Source organism: Schistocerca piceifrons, chromosome 7, assembly GCF_021461385.2.
Source record: "Schistocerca piceifrons isolate TAMUIC-IGC-003096 chromosome 7, iqSchPice1.1, whole genome shotgun sequence".
NCBI classification, from domain to species: domain Eukaryota; kingdom Metazoa; phylum Arthropoda; class Insecta; order Orthoptera; family Acrididae; genus Schistocerca; species Schistocerca piceifrons.
The window spans coordinates 593,570,066-593,590,142 of NC_060144.1; the positions used below are offsets into that span (position 1 = coordinate 593,570,066).

The 20,077-nt window shown below is 41.9% G+C and overlaps 1 protein-coding gene across 1 annotated transcript in view; it reads right to left on the reverse strand.

The window, feature by feature from the left end:
* Positions 1–20,077, reverse strand: part of LOC124709102 (myrosinase 1-like) — a 53,465-nt gene that overhangs the window by 24,303 nt on the left and 9,085 nt on the right. Inside the window, exons 2-4 of the mRNA XM_047240751.1 lie at positions 13,819–13,952; positions 5,754–5,888; positions 2,867–2,989 (exon numbers count right to left, since the gene is read on the reverse strand). Coding sequence (XP_047096707.1) covers positions 2,867–2,989; positions 5,754–5,888; positions 13,819–13,952 — 392 coding nt within the window. The remainder of the gene's footprint in view (positions 1–2,866; positions 2,990–5,753; positions 5,889–13,818; positions 13,953–20,077) is intronic.

The following is a 20,077-nucleotide window of genomic DNA, read 5'->3' on the forward strand; positions in this document are numbered from 1 at the left end:
CATGGGCTCAGTAGGTTGTCATTAGTGAAATTCAAGGTTGTATTAAACTAGTACTGGAAGTAAGACATTCAGGAGCTATATTCGCGATAAGTCCGAAGCCAGTGGAACTACTAAAGATATGCAGAGGGCAAGATCTGCTCGACCACAAACCGCGACAACTCATGTGTCCATTGCTGTCATATTGTAAGGTTTCGTCCGATTACCGATCTGTGAACCAAGGATCATGTGAACGTGAGGTAAACCAGTCAAGTGTTAAGGCGCATTTTGAAGGGGGAAAAGTGGATGGTTACATTACACGCCTGCTAAAGGCGATAACAGAGGACGACTAAGAGTGAAGTACTGAATATCATGAGTGGCTTCAGGTCGAAGATCTATCCCATAGTTTGTAAGGTGCAACAAGGCGCGATTCACATTTTATGGTACTATGAATAGCAACAATTGTGTCCACTGGGTTCCTGGAAATCTTGACGCTGATATAGACAAGGCAGTGAATCTACTGCGCCACAATGTGCGGTGTGGTTTTGTCACTGCGTCATTTGATCAGACACTTCTTCTTCAAGTGTGATAAGTCGTCTGGTATATCTCGATATACTTCACACCAGGACTTTGCCTGCCACCCAAATCTAGTATGGTGATTAAATGTTTTACATGCAACGAGATGGATTCGATTAACCACCATCGAGATGTGAGGTTGTACTTGGGTGACACTACCCAAAATGTCGGTAGATGGAGGAGATCCTATTAATTGGGGCCTCACTCTCCTGATTTCACACCCACGGAAATCTAGCTGTGAGGGACCGTCAAAGATGACGACGAAAGCCACCTACAGTCAACGAGCTACGTGAACAAATTGTAGCGTCATGTGCTGCCATTGCGCCAAATATGCTGGCAGTCGTAGTTCGATCTGCTGTTTTTCGCTGTAGAAGTCGCTGGTGGCCATTTCGAATACGTAACTCTCTCACTGTCAAAAACCGTGACCGTAAGTCAAATTTTTAAGAGAATATATAAACTATCAAACAGTGAAAAATATTTCTGGTCCCCATGTGCGCAAATGATAAAACTCCAGAAACCCCGTGAGGTTGTTTGCTGATGACACTGTTGTCCCTAGGAAAGTTGCAACGCAAGAAAACTATAGCGAAGTGCAAAATCTATAAAATATCGAGGATTGCTACAAGGACCGCCAGTTGATCTTGAACGTAAATAAACTGGGAAAAGTAACAACGGTAAAACATCTAAGAGTGCGCGTCAGGGGCAATCTGTAGTGTAACTTCCTCATAAATATAGTTGTTGGAAAATCATATACTCGGCTGAGATTCGTTAGAAGGATCTAAAAAAAGTAGTTCATCGACATAGTAGGTAGCTTACAAACCTCTAAGCGGAGAAACGTATTTTAGAAGCTCGGCCTGACAACTGAATGTTAGGCAACACACATTGCATATGAAAGGTGCAGGGTGCCTATGCTCTGCCACCTCCAGGCGCAGAACTAATTATGTCTCTATGAAATGTTGTCCTCCAGAATGTGATTTTTCACGCTTAAACGTTTGATGCACTGACTTTGAAACATCCAGTACGTCGGCCATCTTCTCGTGGACTCCTCTCCTCCATCTAGCACAAACGTCGCACTCCAATCACATCTACATCTACGGTATACTCCGCAAGCCACCTAACGGTGTGTGACGGAGAGTATTTCTGGTACCACTAATTGATGCCCCCTTCCCTGTTCCACTCGCTAATGGAGCGTGGGAAGAATGATTCTCAGTAATCGTCTGTATTAGTTCTTATTTCTCTAATTTTCTCATATTGGTCATTTCGCGAGATGCATATTGGAGGAATAATATGTTGTCCGACCTTTTCCCCCAAAGTGCTCTGCCGAAATTTCAGTTGTAAACCTCTCCTTAATGTAAAACTCCTCTCTTGTTATGTCTGGCAACCGAGTTTGTTGAGAATGTCGGTATCGCCCTCGCGCCGACCAAACAATCCCCTGACGAAACGCGCCGCTCTTAGTTGGACCTTCTCTATCTCTTCTATACGTCCTATCTGGTAATAGTATTCATAAGAAACTGCTGAAAACAGTATCTACAGTAAAATATCTAGCAGTAACGGTCCAAAGTGACTTTTAGTGGACTGACCATATAATACTGTACAAACAGCTGAGAAGGCAGACACCAGACAGGTTCATAGGAAGACTCTTAAGGAAATATAACTCTTCCACGAAGGCAGTGGCTTATATGGCACCGGCTGTTGAGTGTTGTACGACAATAGGGGACTATTGACTTGTAATTACCTTTTGTTCAGTTAAGAATGAACGTGTTGAGTTCTGTCTGCGAGAAAGTCTTGTATCCAGTCACAAATCTGGTCCCATACTCTGCAAGCAGGTGTTTTTGTTTTTCAATAAACGGCAGTGGGGGACGGTGTCAATTGCCAGCTGAGGTCGAGGAATATGGCATAAACCTGGAGCGATGTTGCTACAGCGCAGTGGATCTCATGGAGGAACAGAGCGAGCTGAGTTTCGCAAAATTTCTCCGAAGACGACAATTCACAGACTCACGCTCGCCGTATGGCAAGAAAAAGTACACCGTTCGGGCTAAGCGTGAACTTACTTGGAACGTGTACGTGCTCATGGTATCAAGAAACCTGAATAAAACGTATTTTTTCAACACGAATTGCTGCCGAAATGAATAAGAATATGGTGACACAAAACGGAATAGGACACCAAAAATATTCAACATGGCAGTTCACCTGGTGCAAAGTGCATCTGTTAATGACATTCGTCAATTCTGTTCCACAGACTTACGCGGGAAATAGTAGTTTCTAAGATAACACTACTTCCGCGGTTGACGCAGGAAGGAGAGGGAAAGCAACTCACCCGATCTCCGAAGTTCTCGAAGGCGATGCGAGCGTACTCGACGAAGTAGTCTGCCAGTTCGATGTTGGGCCATCCGCCCAGTTTCTGCAGCTCCTGAGGCAGGTCCCAGTGGTATAGCGTGATCTGTGGACAGATGCGGCCACGTTTAATGTCCACTAATAAAGTTGGAGACCAAAAACACATGAGACTTGCGAGAACCACTGCCGCAGCTGGCCGAATGCGTGTCGTCAACTCAGAATATGAGATCAGAAAGATGTGCGACGCCAAATTCTGGCTAACATTTGTACAGTAGATGACCTAATTGATATAAGTGCCAAAAAAAATTTTTTTTTCAAGAGAGCGAAAAAACTGTGCAGCGGAAATAATTTAAGGAAATGCTTATTTATAACATTAACTGAATTTTCCGCCCTTTCCTGATGCAATATGATAATAATATTAAAAAGGAAAAGACTTCCTAATTTTCTCCAAATTATAATCCTCTGGTAGCGAACCTGGCCATCTTGCGGTGACAACTGAATGTCGCAAAAACAGATGATAAACATGATGTACTACTTACACTGACATTGTTTCTACAGAAGATAACAAACGACAAAGTGTTACATAGGAAAACATTATAATAATTATATTAACTCAAAAAGGTAGTAAACAAAGTTTTTCTGTGGAGATGATTAAAAATAAGGTGTATTTACAGTCTGAATCTAGTATTTGTAGCGAGTAAAATTGTTTTATTCGCTAAAAATTTCAAGTATAGACGAATGTCCTTTTCCCGTGATTCAGCCCATGGTAGTCCAGAAGGAAAGAACGGATAAATTCTGTTTATCTCCCGCTCTAGGCAGTCATCTCTCGTTTCGGAATAAACTGCTTCTCTCAGTCAAGGAGGTCACTACAGTAGCTTCTCTTCGGCTGCTGGATCTTTTTAATAACCGGCTGCTGGATTTTCTTTTGTGATCCGCAACGATGAAGCGTAGTTAAGAACAAGCCTTTGAATGTCCATGTTATTTTCTTGAGAAACTCTTAGCCTACGGTTTTGTTTCCGCCATTTTTCAAAATATGGTTGTAAGGGCAAATGGTGGTGCAGGTGGTGGGTCGTGTCACAGAACAAGCTTAGGCATTTGTAAACAGAACGCCATCAAAATATTGGTAGCTTTGTGATTGAATCATAAAGTTATTGTCGATTGACCATACGAGTTCAGTACTCGTCATTTTTAATTTTCTGCTTTATCATGAAGAAATCTGTGGCTGACACTCATAAAATGCAGGCTAAGACCGATGGTGAGGCACCTGCTTGTCAAAGAAAATGCAGAGAATGGTTTAAAAGCTTCAGTAACCGTGATTTTGACGTCGAATACTAGCATGGCAGTGGAAGAGAGAGGGTTTTCGAAGCTACTGCAACCGACCGAAAGAATCTCAGGAGATCATTGTGGAAAGCGTTTGAGCCGAACACTGAAAGACTAACGGCAGCAGTACAGCGATAGACATTAAAAGGTTATTCTTCAGCATGACAATGCTTGACATCATGTCGCAAAATCCGTCAAAATATACTTGGAAACATTGAAATGGAAGATCTACCCGCCCCCACCGTATTCTCCAGACTTTGCTTCCCCTATACCGCCTATTTCAGTCAATGGGACTTTGCCTGGCTGACCAGCACACTGTCATATGAACAAGTGCAAAATGTGATCTATTAATGGACCTCCTGAAAAAATGCCCAGTTCTTACGTAGCTGGATTCGTAAGCTGCCCGAAAGATGGTAGCAAGTAGTGCCCAGCGATGGCCCATACTTCAAATCGTTATTTCCTTTAATATTTTTTACAATAAAGCCTCGAACTTTGATAAAAAATGGCGGAAGTAAAGTTGTAGAAATAACATCAGAAACGAAAAAGCTTTGTCCTACCACATCTATAACCTTCTGAGATCAAGATGCCCTAAGAATAGTTAAGGTATTTTTGAACGTTCTGCACGTTTCTCGACCGAGGCGTAATCGCTGCCTGATGCAGAGAAGCTGTTTCCAGACAATAGAAACGTGTGCTACCGCTTAAAGGCACCATTAGCGACACGATAAACTCATAACAACCGGCTCACCCTATTCTTCATCTTGTCTGAACAGTTATGTGTCTATATACAAAGGTTACGTTTGTAAGTGGTGACTAGCTCCATACTGAGGAGCCCTTAAATCCGAGAAGCCATCTGGTTCCTACCTCTTGCAGATAGTAACAATTTTTTATCTAGTACACATCGTTAGTCGTATATTGTAAATATAAATAACAATTTTTTTATCTAGTAGACAACTCACGAAGTGTAGTAGACAAACAAAATACACAAATGTACAAAATATCACCCTGACGAAATGTATTAGATAAACAAAATTGTTATTTAGCACAAGGCATGCGCAGCACGCATACCGATACATAAGAAATTGCTGGTTGTTTTGTTTCTTTAATTTAATTAACAACTGCGGAGGTCTCCGACTACTAAAATGGATAAACTTATGGCAGTTCGTACGTCTCTCGTGCAGCTCCGAAACTTTTCAACTTTTCTTTCGAGCTTCGCTGACGGACAAAAGAATGTAGCAGTGATCTGACGCCAACCTCTTGAAACAGTGCACTGTTGATATCTGCTGATTAGAGTTTGTTGGGTGAGGAGGCGATAGATCGACACAGACGTCACGTGATCACCATTTGAGTTTGTAAAATAGTGGTCGCCGGCGTGTAGTACTCCCCATGGACTTTTCTTTCGGGATTCACTGAATGGAAAAGGTAGGTAATGCCTCCTGATTACGTGCTGTCAGCTGAATGGGTAAGAGTACGAGACATACTATAACTTACGTAAGTTACCATATCAGTTAGCTAACTAGTGTTCGCCGGTCTGTATCTGGTAGCCTACTCACCATAGGTTCGATTCCGTTGGCCAGCAGTTCGTTGATGAGGTTGTTGTAGTAGTCGATACCCGCCTGGTTGATGTTGTCCGTGTCCCCAGTGGGGAGGATGCGAGGCCAGCTCAGAGAGAACCGGTACACGTTCGCCTGCAGGTACAGAGAAATCACAGCTGCATAACCAATGAGTTAAATGCAGGCGAGCTTAAGTGAAGAAAAAGAGATAAAGGTGTGAAGCGGGAAATGATGAAAGTGCACTTATATGGTGTTTTGCATAATTACACTATCACTTGATAGGATTGAAAGGCGCCTTCCAAAATTTGGGGTGACTCGTTTCATTAGATGAAAGATTAATCCTCCAGCTGTTTCTTGAAGTTTGTACCAATAGAAGAAATGATCGATATCTATAAGCAGACGGCTTGTTTATTCCGTCCTTTTATGCCCATAATAAGCATCAGTTAATGGCCTTCAATTGCTGTCACTTTGCACTGGGCTTGAAACCGGAAGATCTTTGGTTCGGTGGGTAAGCATAGAGGTCGTAGTCCACAGAACTCCGTGGAGGTATTCCCGTAATACGGAGACGTGGAGCTACGGACTTACTCTGTACGTTGCTTTGAAACCGGCGCCGTCATATCAGTAGCCCATAAACATTAGGGACTACTGTTTACATTTGCTTATTATTCTCAATTTCTGTCGCGTTCACGTAACAGTTGTTTTAAATAGTAAATATTACATTGCCTTCGTGAATAATACAGAATAGGAGAGCATTTTCTGACATTTTTCTGGTCTTAAAGGGCATATTAGATACTGTTATATGACGCATTTCTCCTCGTTAATGTCAATTTCTTTTGTTGCATGTTTCAAATAAACAAGAAGCGAATTGTGTGAAATACAAAGGCTGCTTCCACAATCCAACATTTGCTTTAATACGGAATCACTAAACTAATGTTCCGTTTACGTCCTCTTCTGAAAGTGCTGAGAATGTATTTCGCTATGCCTGGACGGTTTGCTGAATTTCCTTCTGACAGCGTTCACTAAGAGCGCTCTTTTAGTTGTACTGACGAAAAATCTAATTTAGAATTACAGAAATGAAACCACTACAGTAAAACAAAAAAGCGGGCCAAAAATTCAAGTACATAAAAGAAAATATCACTTGAAAGAGTCCACTTATGAATGAAATGTGATTCCTATACACTTTATATTGTAAACAGAACGACTAGTTCATCTGAAAACGATGCAAGCTGGTATTTTTCAACATAACACTTCCACTATAAGCTGGGGCTATACCTTTATGGAGAAGTCGAAAGTTTTAAGTTGAGTAGGTTGTTGTTGTTGTTGTTGTGGTCTTCAGTCCTGAGACTGGTTTGATGCAGCTCTCCATGCTACTCTATCCTGTGCAAGCTTTTTCATCTCCCCGTACCTACTGCAACCTACATCCTTCTGAATCTGCATAGTGTATTCATCCCTTGGTCTCCCTCTACGATTTTTACCCTCCACGCTTCCCTCCAATACTAAATTGGTGATCCCTTGATGCCTCAGAACATGTCCTACCAATCGATCCCTTCTTCTGGTCAAGTTGTGCCACAAACTTCTCTTCTCCCCAATCCTATTCAATACTTCCTCATTAGTTATGTGATCTACCCATCTAATCTTCAGCATTCTTCTGCAGCACCACATTTCGAAAGCTTCTATTCTCTTCTTGTCCAAACTATTTATCGTCCATGTTTCACTTTCATACATGGCTACACTCCATACGAATACTTTCAGAAATGACTTCCTGACACTTAAATCAATACTGGATGTTAACAAATTTCTCTTCTTCAGAAACGCTTTCCTTGCCATTGCCAGCCTACATTTTATATCCTCTCTACTTCGACCATCATCAGTTATTTTGCTCCCCAAATAGCAAAACTCCTTTACTACTTTAAGTGCCTCATTTCCTAACCTAATTCCCTCAGCATCACCCGACTTAATTAGACTACATTCCATTATCCTTGTTTTTCTTTTGTTGATGTTCATCTTATATCCTTCTTTCAAGACACTGTCCATTCCATTCAACTGCTCTTCCAAGTCCTTTGCTGTCTCTGACAGAATTACAATGTCATTGGCGAACCTCAAAGTTTTTATTTCTTCTCCATGAATTTTAATACCTACTCCGAATTTTTCTTTTGTTTCCTTTACTGCTTGCTCAATATACAGATTGAACAACATCGGGGAGAGGCTACAACCCTGTCTTACTCCCTTCCCAACCACTGCTTCCCTTTCATGTCCCTCGACTCTTATAACTGCCATCTGGTTTCTGTACAAATTGTAAATAGCCTTTCGCTCCCTGTATTTTACCCCTGCCACCTTTAGAATTTGAAAGAGAGTATTCCAGTCAACATTGTCAAAAGCTTTCTCTAAGTCTACAAATGCTAGAAACGTAGGTTTGCCTTTCCTTAATCTTTCTTCTAAGATAAGTCGTAAGGTCAGTATTGCCTCACGTGTTCCAGTGTTTCTACGGAATCCAAACTGATCTTCCCCGAGGTTGGCTTCTACTAGTTTTTCCATTCGTCTGTAAAGAATTCGTGTTAGTATTTTGCAGCTGTGACTTATTAAGCTGATAGTTCGGTAATTTTCACATCTGTCAACACCTGCTTTCTTTGGGATTGGAATTATTATATTCTTCTTGAAGTCTGAGGGTATTTCGCCTGTCTCATACATCTTGCTCACCAGATGGTAGAGTTTTGTCAGGACTGGCTCTCCCACGGCTGTCAGTAGTTCCAATTATCATATCTCCCATTTCATCTTCATCTACATCCTCTTCCATTTCCACAATATTGTCCTCAAGTACATCGCCCTTGTATAGACCCTCTATATACTCCTTCCACCTTTCTGCTTTCCCTTCTTTGCTTAGAACTGGGTTTCCATCTGAGCTCTTGATATTCATACAAGTCGTTCTCTTATCTCCAAAGGTCTCTTTAATTTTCCTGTAGGCGGTATCTATCTTACCCCTAGTGAGATAGGCCTCTACATCCTTACATTTGTCCTCTAGCCATCCCTGCTTAGCCATTTTTAGGTATAGAGGTAAAATAAGAGGAACTGTAATGACATCCCAAACTTGAAGCCGACGTCCTCTGTGTTAGCTGCTGCAAATATTAGTCTCTCGCAGAAGTGTTTTTATCATAAATTCCTCATTGCACCTTTTACAGGTGTACTTATCATTCTAATTATAGGCTAAATTACAACGGAATCACATTTCATTCGTATGTGGGCTCGTTCAAGAGATATTTTCCTTTAGATAAAAGAATTTTGGTTGTGCTCTTCTGGTTTATTGTAGTGGTTTTATTTCTGCCATTTGACCTTATATTTCCATCAGACCAACTCGAAAAGTTCTCTGGGCGACCGCTGTGAGAAGCAAAGATTGGAAACTGCCCAAACAAACCAAAACATGTTCTAAGAGTTCTCAGGAAGAGGACATAGACGGAGTACCAGTTTCGTCCGTGCATGTTAATAAAAAAGCAGGTTTACAAAAGCAGTCTTTTCATATCACATAATTCTCTTGTTGGTTATTCGACACGTATAACAAAAAGAAAGTACTTTAATGGCACGAAATACGTCGTATTACTGATTAAGTGTGCATTTGGGACCAGAATGTTATTCACGAAAGCACTGTAACATTTGCTATTTAAAACAACTGTTGCATTCACACGACAGAACTTAAAGAAGCAGTCGTAATCAGTGGTCTGGTAACGTTTTGTGGTACCAACATGGCGGTGCTGGCTTCAAAGCATGGATGCTGGGAATTCAGGGTGTGAAGATGTGAGACTATGCATGTGCTGCTAAGGATTTCCTAGTCTGCCTCCAGTGAAGTTTGTCCAAAAAGTCTTATTAAGTTATTTTTGTCATCTTGCGATTTTTAACTTGTTGAATGGTACAATGAGTGATTTTGATTGCTGCCACATGTGCTTAGCTGATGTTTTTGTGATGTTTACAAATATCAGTCACGCTCGTACATTTTTTCCTTTCCGCTTAGTCGTTTGAATAACGTTTATATATTCTTTTCGATAATTCACGATCTTGAGTTTCGCATTTTAACCAATTTTTCTTTCGCGATTGTTTCCTTTAAATCAGTAATCTCCAAAGTGGGAATCTTGAACTCCTAGTAGCTCACAGTACTTTTTCGATAGATCCCGATAACGTTCAGCTTGGCTAACCTGGATCGCTCCATTTAGATCAGACCGCGCTAACGGCAACAGCTGCATGTTTCTCAGGCGCAGTTTCCATTGTCAGGAATACTGTATTATTGTCAGGAATACTATATTGTCAGCCTCACAGTTCAATGTACACGCTTGAGATTGCTTACATTGTATTTTCAAGTGAATATCAGATGTTTCTAACACGGATAGTTTGAATTACACATTCTAACGGCAGCATGTTCACACAAGACGCAAAAAACTGCTCATTGGAATTCGAAATGGGAAATCTATTCCTTCTTTACCCAGGTAAAGAACAGACGTGTGTGTGTGTGTGTGTTTAATGTAGTATGCAACTGTATCGGTTGCGATGAAAGGGAACGTCGAACGCACTTCAAATCAGTTGACTCAAGGATTTAAAAGGTTTTTTTGCTGGATTCTGCCCCAAGAAAGGAAGAGGTAAGGCAATCTTAATGCTCAACAGTCAAACTTTTCAAAACCATTGCACAAGAATAAAGCAGCAACTGAGACACTATTTCGAGTTTCAAAAATTATTGCCTAGAGTAAGAAACAATGCGAAGAAGGTGAATTAATCAATACTATAATCAACAGTCAAACTTTTCAAAACCATTGCACAAGAATAAAGCAGCAACTGAGGCACTATTTCAAGTTTCAAAAATTATTGCCTAGAGTAAGAAACAATGCGAAGATGGTGAATTAATCAATTCTCCATTTTTAGGAGCTGCAGTTCATTATTTGAAGGTTTCAAAAATAAGATTTAATTGTAACTCATTTCATATTTTACCAGAAAATGTAACGTTGTACACAATAAAAAAACGAATGATTTTATTGAAAAAGTTCTTATTTCTGTCCTACATTGTTTTGGTATCTCACTGGTACGATAGCTCAGAAGCTTTACAAATTTAGTGACTACTGTTTTAAACCAACCACCGTGTTTCCTCTTTCATTTCAGTTATTTAATGAAGTTCTTTAACGCTTCCAATGAGTTAGCGTGCGTAGTTTTTCATAATTACATTTTTTTTTTTTTTTTTTTTTTGAGACTGCAAACACGTAACAACAAACAGCGACACGTGTTGAACATGGTGCCTAGTATGCGCTCCATAGTGTTCTCTGATTGATTAAGAGGGGGTGGGACGTCAGACGGGTCGACTTAGAGCAGGAGAGGCACCATAGGACATTTTAATTTCCACTGTCTGTACTTTTACAAATAAATTCATAAAACTTCATCAGCATGACCAGAAAGGATTCGGGATTCACACTCATAGCAGTGGAAATTCAAAAACATAACAAAATAATTGTTTTTACATGTGTAGTTTCATCATTTTTTTCACTTACTATTGGCTGCATCTGTTGCTATAGGTATATTTTTCTTCGTAAGTAAGAGAGATTCTTCGATGAATTTGGCACAGCTACAAACCATACTTAAGGTGTATGAAACTCAAGAATTTTCCAAATCTATTAAAAACTGTAATAAAAATTGAGATAATTAACTATAAAATTTGAGTTTTTTTCTAAACATGAAGTTTAAAATGTAACAGTTCATTCATATTTTCATACATTAAATAAATTCAAAAGTTACATACACCTGTAAGTATGCTTTGTATGTTGTGCAAAATTAATCGAAGAATCTCTCTTACTTATGAAGAGAAGTGTACCTATAACAACAAATGCAGTCAATAGTAAGTGAAAAAACGATTAAATTTCATAAGGAAAAAAAATTATTTTCTTATGTTTTTGAACTTCCACTGCTATGAGTGTGAATCTTGAATCCTTTTTGGTCGTGCTGACAAAGTTTTATGAATTTATTTATAAAAGTATAGATAGTGAAAATTAAAATGTCCTGTGCTGCCCATTTGACGTCCTACCCCCCCCCCCCCCTTAAAGAATCAAACCCGCAATCTAAATTGCTCCCATTCTTGTTTACATCTAAATCTTTATCGACTTCAGAAAATTAGGCAACCGTGACTTTATTCTGATGAAGTACGAAATAGACTCATAATTATTTGGAACGAACGTCAGTTAAAATGATGTCGATCTTAGTCCTTTGCCATTGTCGCTTATTTTAATGGAGTCGGCATGTTAATTAACGGATTTGGGATTGTAAATGTTTGGCCAGATTTCCTTCCTGTCACCACCCCTTTATCCCTCGCGACGGAATTTGTGTACCCCAACTGCCTTCGTCATCCATGTAAAAATCTGTGAACGTTTGCAAATGTTCGCAAATTTGCAAATAGTGTAACTGAAGGGGGAGATGGGCACCCGCCCTCTATTGACCTAGTTGGACATAGCATACTAATCCTCAAACAATTAATGCATCCATTCTTGCACGAAATAAAAAATATAATACATTCCTACGTAAACACTCAGCATGTTATCATTTTTTCATCTTTTCTACAGATAAATATGTGTAAGCTGCACGTCATTTTATCTGCGTTTGTGACTTTGTCTCCTGACGTTGGCCTAAGAAGCTAACAATCGGATCGTGAGCAAATAAACATAAGTTTGCAGAAGCAACGTTAAGGAGTGCTTCCTAATTAATTTTCAGTTTTCTCATTGTTAACGAGAAACAAGGTACAAGGCGAAATTACGGTTTTTCCGGTGGTCAATCCCGTCCTTCCAAATATTTAACAGGGCGAATTGTGAAGCGCATTATTTGCTTAGTAGGTGCTACTTAGTAAAAGCTTTGTTGTAACAACTGCAACTAAATATCGTCCGCCCCCCGTGCAAACAAACTTGTAAGGCTCCTAATGTCTTATTATTTATAGTATACTAAATTTTTCAGCTATTGGACCATCGGGTTCTAGTACCCGGGCTTTACATAGAGATCACGCTTTGTTGCGAAATAAACCTGACCATTTGCCTAATACGAGCACGTGTCTCTTATACTTTTAAAATACTAGAATTTTGCCCCTTACAAAGCCTAAACTCATCCAGTCTCGTGTTAACAGCTACGCTCGTTTCACATTCAATATGAAGTAGCCATTGCTACATTTGCGTCTCCACGTTAATTAAATAAATAATCACTGATATTGGAAGACTTTTCATTTATGTATTAGTGTCAATATGCTCCTCTACGAAAATTATTGATTCATAACACGACACTGTTTCGAACACAAAGCTCATTACTAACACCGCGCGCCTTTCCCCGAACTAACTGAATTATTCAAACACTTTTCTCCTATGAAGTGACGTAACACTTTCAACTCTTAACTGTACTTTCCATCAGTATTTTCACACTGTGTATCCGAAGTGCTAATGCGCTCGAGTGCTCCATACGGAAGCCCAACAACCACTTTCTTGCACACACAAAGATGGAGCGTGTCCAATAGCGTCGGCGCATTGTTTCCATAGAATAGCAAAGCAATAGTATCTCCTCAGAGAAAAGGTAGGCTCATCTTTGAAAGTTCCAGAAGACAGCTATAAGTTAGGACTGCAATAAAGATGCATTAGAACATCAAAGATAGCAGTATTCCTTACAATTTGCTGCAGGAGGAATGGTCTACCAGCAGACTTTCGCCCCCGCACTTTGGGCGCTGCGTGGGCTACAATCCGAAATTAACCGTCAAGACGCGTTCTGCAACCCGTCCAAGTATGTCTACATCGTTTTTTTACACATTGTATAACTGAACACGTGCAATAAACTAGTACTGAGAACAATTGTCGAATTTCTTTTTTCCCTGTAGTCGAGGAGAAGATCAGAAACAGGAAACAGCAACGAGACGATATCAGCTAACAGAGCTATGTATGTGTTATGTTTCGTAGTTTTGAGAAATGTTTGGATAGGAACCGTCTCATTAAAGGCTCGTCACGAACCACCTGTCATCGAACATGAATTAGGTGCCACATGTTCACCAGTCAGAGGTGTTGCCAGCCTCGGTACTCACGTTGATTCCGACGAGCAGCTGCACGTCCTCCTTGTACTTGTGGTACGAGTCGGCCGCCACGTCACCGTTCTGGCCGTCTGACGTCGCGTTGGGCTTTGTGTGCAGCATGTGGTCCCAGATGCTCTCTCCCTTACCTGAAACACAACATGTCTACCGTCATCCAACCAGCATCCCTCCCCCCTCAAAAAAGCACATAAATTCGTCCATACATTTACTACATTCTTGAGAGACGTCCACCATCTCCCTGGGACTTTACTTTATCCACAGACCCAATCCCCTAATTACCATTTCTCTACTCGTACATCTAACCATGATTTAGGGCAAAATGGAGAAGACGCCATAGCCCAAGGACGCATCACCGTCATTACCACAGTAGCATAATCACAGTATACTGCCTTTAGATGCGACATTGTCTTTTCAGCATCTCCCCAAAAAATTACCCTACTGGCCATTAAAATTACTACACCACGAAGATGACGCGAAATTAAACCGACAGGAAGACGATGGTGTGATATGCAAATTATTAGTTTTTCAGAGCAGTCACACAAGGTTGGCGACGGTGGCGACACCTACAACATGCTGACATGAGGAAAGTTTCCAACCGATCTCTCATACACAAACAGCAGTTGACCGGCATTGCCTGGTGGAACGTTGTTGTGATGCCTCGTGTAAGGAGGAGAAATGCATACCATCACGTTTCCGACTTTGATAAAAGGGCGGATTGTAGCGTATCGCGATTGCGGTTTATCGTAACACGACATTGCTGCTCGCGTTGGTCGAGATCCAATGACTGTTAGCAGAATATGGAATCGGTGGGTTCAGGAGGGTAATACCGAACGCCGTGCTGGATCCCAACGGCCTCGTGTCAATAGCAGTCGAGATGACAGGCATCTTATCCGCATGACTATAACGGATCGTGCAGCCACCTCTCGATCCCTGAGTCAACAGATGGGGACGTTCGCAAGACAACAACCATCTGCACGAACAGATCGACGACGTTTGCAGCAACATGGACTATCAGCTCGGAGACCATGGCTGCGGTTACCCTTGACGCTGCATCACAGACAGGGGCGCCTGCGATGGTGTACTCAACGACGAACCTGGGTGCACGAATGGCAAAACGTCATTTTTTCGGATGAATCCAGGTTCTGTTTACAGCATCACGATGGTCGCATCCGTGTTTGGCGACATCGCGGTGAACGCACATTGGAAGCGTGTATTCGTCATCGCCATACTGCCGTATCACCCGGCGTGATGGTATGGGGTGCAATTAGTTACACGTATCGGTCACATCTTGTTCGCACTGACGGTACTTTGAACAGTGGACGTTACATTTCAGATGTGTTACGGCCCGTGGCTCTACCCTTCATTCGATCCCTGCGAACCCCTACATTTCAGCAGGATAACGCACGACCGTATGTTTCAGGTCCTGTACAAACCTTTCTGGATACAGAAAATGTTCGACTGCTGCCCTGGCCAGCACATTCTCCTGATCTCTCACCAATTGAAACGTCTGGTCAATGTTGGCCGAGCAACTGGCTCGTCACAATACGCCAGTCACTACTTTTGATGAACTGTTGTCTCGTGTTGAATCTGCATGGGCAGCCGTACGTGTACACGCCATCCAAGCTCTGTTTGACTTAATATCCAGGCGTATCAAGGCCGTTATTACGGCCAGAGGTGGTTGTTCTGGGTATTGATTTCTCATTATGTATGCACCCAAATTGCGTGAAAATGTAATCACATGTCAGTTCTAGTATAATTTATTTGTCCAATGAATACCCGTTTATGATCTGCATTTTTTCTTGGTGTAGCAATTTTAATGGCCAGTAGTGTACATGTACAGGGTGAGGCATAATATCGAGCGTTTTAAAAAACGCGCGAATCAAGTTGTTTCGGAGAGAGGTAGAGGGGATAGCGTCAGTTACGTTTGGCGGGAAATAGCATTTAGTCATAATGGAGCGCTGGACTCCACAGCATCGTGCGTACGCTGTCAAAGGATTTCATCAAAACGTTAGTTCGTACCAGCTAGCACGTTATGCGTGCCGCATCCACTTCAACGTTAATCGGAATAGGCTGCTACCATCTGCCCGAGCTATTAAAAAGTGGGTTGAGAGCTTTGAGGAGACGGCGTCAACGACAAAGAAGAAAACTGGGAGACCAAAGACTGTGCGCACACCTGAAGACATCGAACGTGTGTGAGCCATTGAGAGAAGCCCTCGTCGCTCAGCTCGCAGGCGCAGCGCTACACTTGGGATTTCAAACAGAACGGTAAGAAGAATTTCACACCAAGATTTTCCCTTTCACCCTTAGAAAATCCAAATGGTTGAGGCCCTTAAGCAAACGGATTATGTGAGCCGATGCCGGTTCTGTTTAGAATTTTTGGACAGGATTAATCAAGACGAGGACACCGTTTATGGATGAGTCACGAAGCTCACGTCCATCTCTCCGGTTATGTGAGCAAGCAGAACTTTCGATTTTGGAGTGACCTTAATTCTACAGAACTACATCAGCAGCCGTTGCAATCCGCAAAAAGTTACTGTGTGGTGCGGGATGTCTTCATTGGGGATCATAGGGCCATACTTTTTTGATCATGACCTTGGTAATGCTGTAACCGTGACTTCGCAGAGATACGCAGACATTTTGTAAAACTTTTTCATTCCATAACTGGCACACTACGAAGTGCACGATGAGACGTTTTTCCAGCAGCATGGAGCAACCTCCCACATTGCTCGAGTAAGCACGAACACTGTCAAGCGTGTGTTTCCAAATCATGTGATTACCATAAATGGGGATATTGCATGGCCCTCTGCCGGCCGAGGTGGCCGAGCGGTTCTAGACGCTACAGTCTGGAACCGCGCGACCGCTACGGTCGCAGGTTCGAATCCTACCTCGGGTATGGGTGTGTGTGATGTCCTTAGGTTAGTTAGGTTTAAGTAGTTCTAAGTTCTCCGGGACTGATGACCTCAGAAGTTAGTCCCATAGTGCTCAGAGCCATTTGAACCATTTTTTGCATGGCCCTCTCGTTCACCGGACCTCACACTACGTGACTTTTTCTTGTGCGGTTATCAGAGAAGCAAAGTTTACCAAAATAACTCTCCTAGAACGATTGAAACCCTGAAAGAGCGGGTCCGACAGGAGGTTGTTCAAATCCCACTGGCAACGCTGCCCAATGTGGTGAGACACTTCAACGTCCAGCTGGATGAATGTGTGCGTCTAAACGGACGCTATCTCACCGGAGTTGGCTTCAAAAAATAACCGATGTTTTACTACTGCAGAAAGTGCTTTTCCATATATTTTAAGATTGTGAAATAAATTTTTTTAAGGAAATGTTTTACTTAACCGCCTTTTAAAAATTGCTCTTCATTATGCCTCACCCTGTACAAGTGTCTAGTCTCTATCTAGCTAATCTAAAGTACCTGGACACCCATTATCGGATGTTAATATGAGTCCTGTCCACCCATCACCTTTAAGCAAGCTTCAACTTGTGACTTTACCGGCTCTGTGAGGTATAGCGTTTAGTCTCACACTTCACTCAGTAATTAGAAAGGTTGATTTTAGCTGATATCATGTAAGTGATAATGAGGTTTGGACGACTTTCAGTCATTAACGTTCTTTTATATCGAAACTATCTGACAAATGCAACGTTGCCTGTGTCTTCCTCTTACCAATATCTATTAGAAACAAAAACAAAAAATTGAGTTGCGCTTGTAGTGAAATACTGGAAAATTTTTATTTGTATGTATTCGTTAAGACATATCTGAAATTATGAAACAGTCTTACAAAGATAGATACATAGTGTACAAATGACTAAGTAAAGTGTCAAAATTAAGAAACATCATCCAAGACGGTTCATGTGAGCTGGTCGCACCTGCTTCGCGTCTCCACAACGTCATTTTGTGAAAGTCTCTACGGCAACACCTCTTGATAGCTCTATAGACGGCTATCGTTTTCGCCTACAGCTATTTGCGCTTCAAAGGGCAAAGCTGTCAAAAGCAGTGTGAGGTGTCAGGGATTTCCTTAAGTTGAGTCGGCTGTAAGGTTGTCTCAGTAGAAAAGAATAAACATGACCCGGAGTTTTTTTCACATCCCAGTGCTTCTGACACGTCATAACTCTTGAACTGTGTCTCTCACAAATGATATATTCATGTAGGTACGTTCAGCGCCACTTATGGATACTGGCATCTAAATATGTTGCGAATAGAGTTGGTAGTAAAGAAATAATAAATCTGAACGTCAAGCATGATGCGGCAGTTTTTCACACATCTCAGTCTTTATGATGTCATATATCCTTGAATATGTGTCATACAATGATACACTACTAGCCAATAAAATTGCTACACAACGAAGGTGACGTGCTACAGACGCGAAATTTAACCAACAGGAAGAAGATGCTGTGATATGCAAATGATTAGCTTTCCAGAGCATTAACACGAGGTTGGCGCCGGTGCGACATCTACAACGTGCTGACATGAGGAAAGTTTCCAACCGATTTCTCATACACAAACAGCAGCTGACCGGCGTTGCCTGGTGAAACGTTGTTGTGATGCCTCGTGTAAGGAGGAGAAATGCGTACCATCACCTTTCCGACTTTGATAAACGTCGGATTGTAGGCTATCGCGATTGCGGTTTATCGTATCGCGACATTGCTGCTCGCGTTGGATGAGATCCAATGACTGTTAGCAGAATATGGAATCTATGGGTTCAGGAGGGTAAGACGGGTCGCCGCGCTGGATCTCAAGGTCTCGTATCACTAGCAGTCGAGATGACAGGCATCTTATCCCCATGGCTGTAAGCGATCGTGCAGGGACATCTCGATCCCTGAGTCAACAGATGGGGAAGTTTGCAAAACAACAAACATCTGCACGAACAGTTCGACGACGTATACAGCAGCATCGACTATCAGTTCGGAGACCGTGGCTGCCGTTACCCTTGACGCTGCACCACAGCCAGGAGCGCCTGCGATGGTGAACTCAACGACGAACCTGGGTGCACGAATGGCTAAACGTCATTTTTTCGGATGAATCCAGGTTCTGTTTACAGCATCATGATGGTCGCATCCGTGTTTGGCGACATCGCGGTGAACGCAAACTGGAAGCGTGTATTCGTCATCGCCATACTGGCGTATCACCCGGCGTGACGGTATGGGGTGCCATTGGTTACACGTCTCGGTCACCTCTTGTTCGCATTGACGCCACTTTGAGCAGTGGACGTTACATTTCAGATGTGTTACGACCCGAGGCTCTACCCTTCATTCGAGCCCTGCGAAACCCTACATTTCAGCAGGATAATGCAATTACCGCATGTTGCAGGTCCTGTACAAACCGTTCTGGATACAGAAAATGTTCGACTGCTGCCTTGGCCAGCACATTCTCCACATCTCTTACCAACTGAAAACGTCTGGTCAATGGTGGCCGAGCAACTGGCTCGTCACAATACGCCGGTCACTACTCTTGATGAACTGTGGTATCGTGTTGAAGCTGCATGGGCAGCTGTACCTGTACACGCCATCCAAGCTCTGGTTGACTCAATGCCCAGGGGTATCCAGGCCGTTATTACGGCCAGAGGTGGTTGTCCTGGGAATTGATTTCTCAGGATCTATGCACCCAAATTGCGAGAAAATATAATCACATGTCAGTTGTAGTATAATATATTTGTCCAATGAATACCCGTTTATGATCTGCATTTCTTCTTAGTGTGACAATTTTAAAGACCTGTAGAGTACAATGTTGTAGGTACTTTCACAGCACACATGAATAGTATCTGAAAAATGTGTTACGAATAGAGTTGGTAGCGAAGAACTAACACATTTGAAGGTCTTTTACAATGCGGCAGTTCTTCTTGTTAATGACGTCATATCTCCTGAACTATCACAGGTAGAGACTTCTTATCCCCACAGAAATTGTTGCCTGGCAGTAATGGATATGTATACCAAATTTGGTTCAAAGCGGTCCAGTGACGTAGTAGGAAATATAGAACATACATACACACACATACAAACATCGATTTCTTGTAATATGTATGGATTATGATTTGATTCACAATAAATGTAGCGAACTTCAATAGCAAGAGATGATGTACAATATTCAAAATATTTTCATTACATTTTCTTGATAACAGTAGTGTTGTGGTGCAATGCAGAGGAAGTGATTCGTGCTCCAACATTGGGAGCCGAACGAAGTGATCCGGGCCGTGATACCTCGGGAGCAGAGCGTGAGATGTGAACGGGTGTGCGAGCGCTTCAGTGTAGGCAATGCCG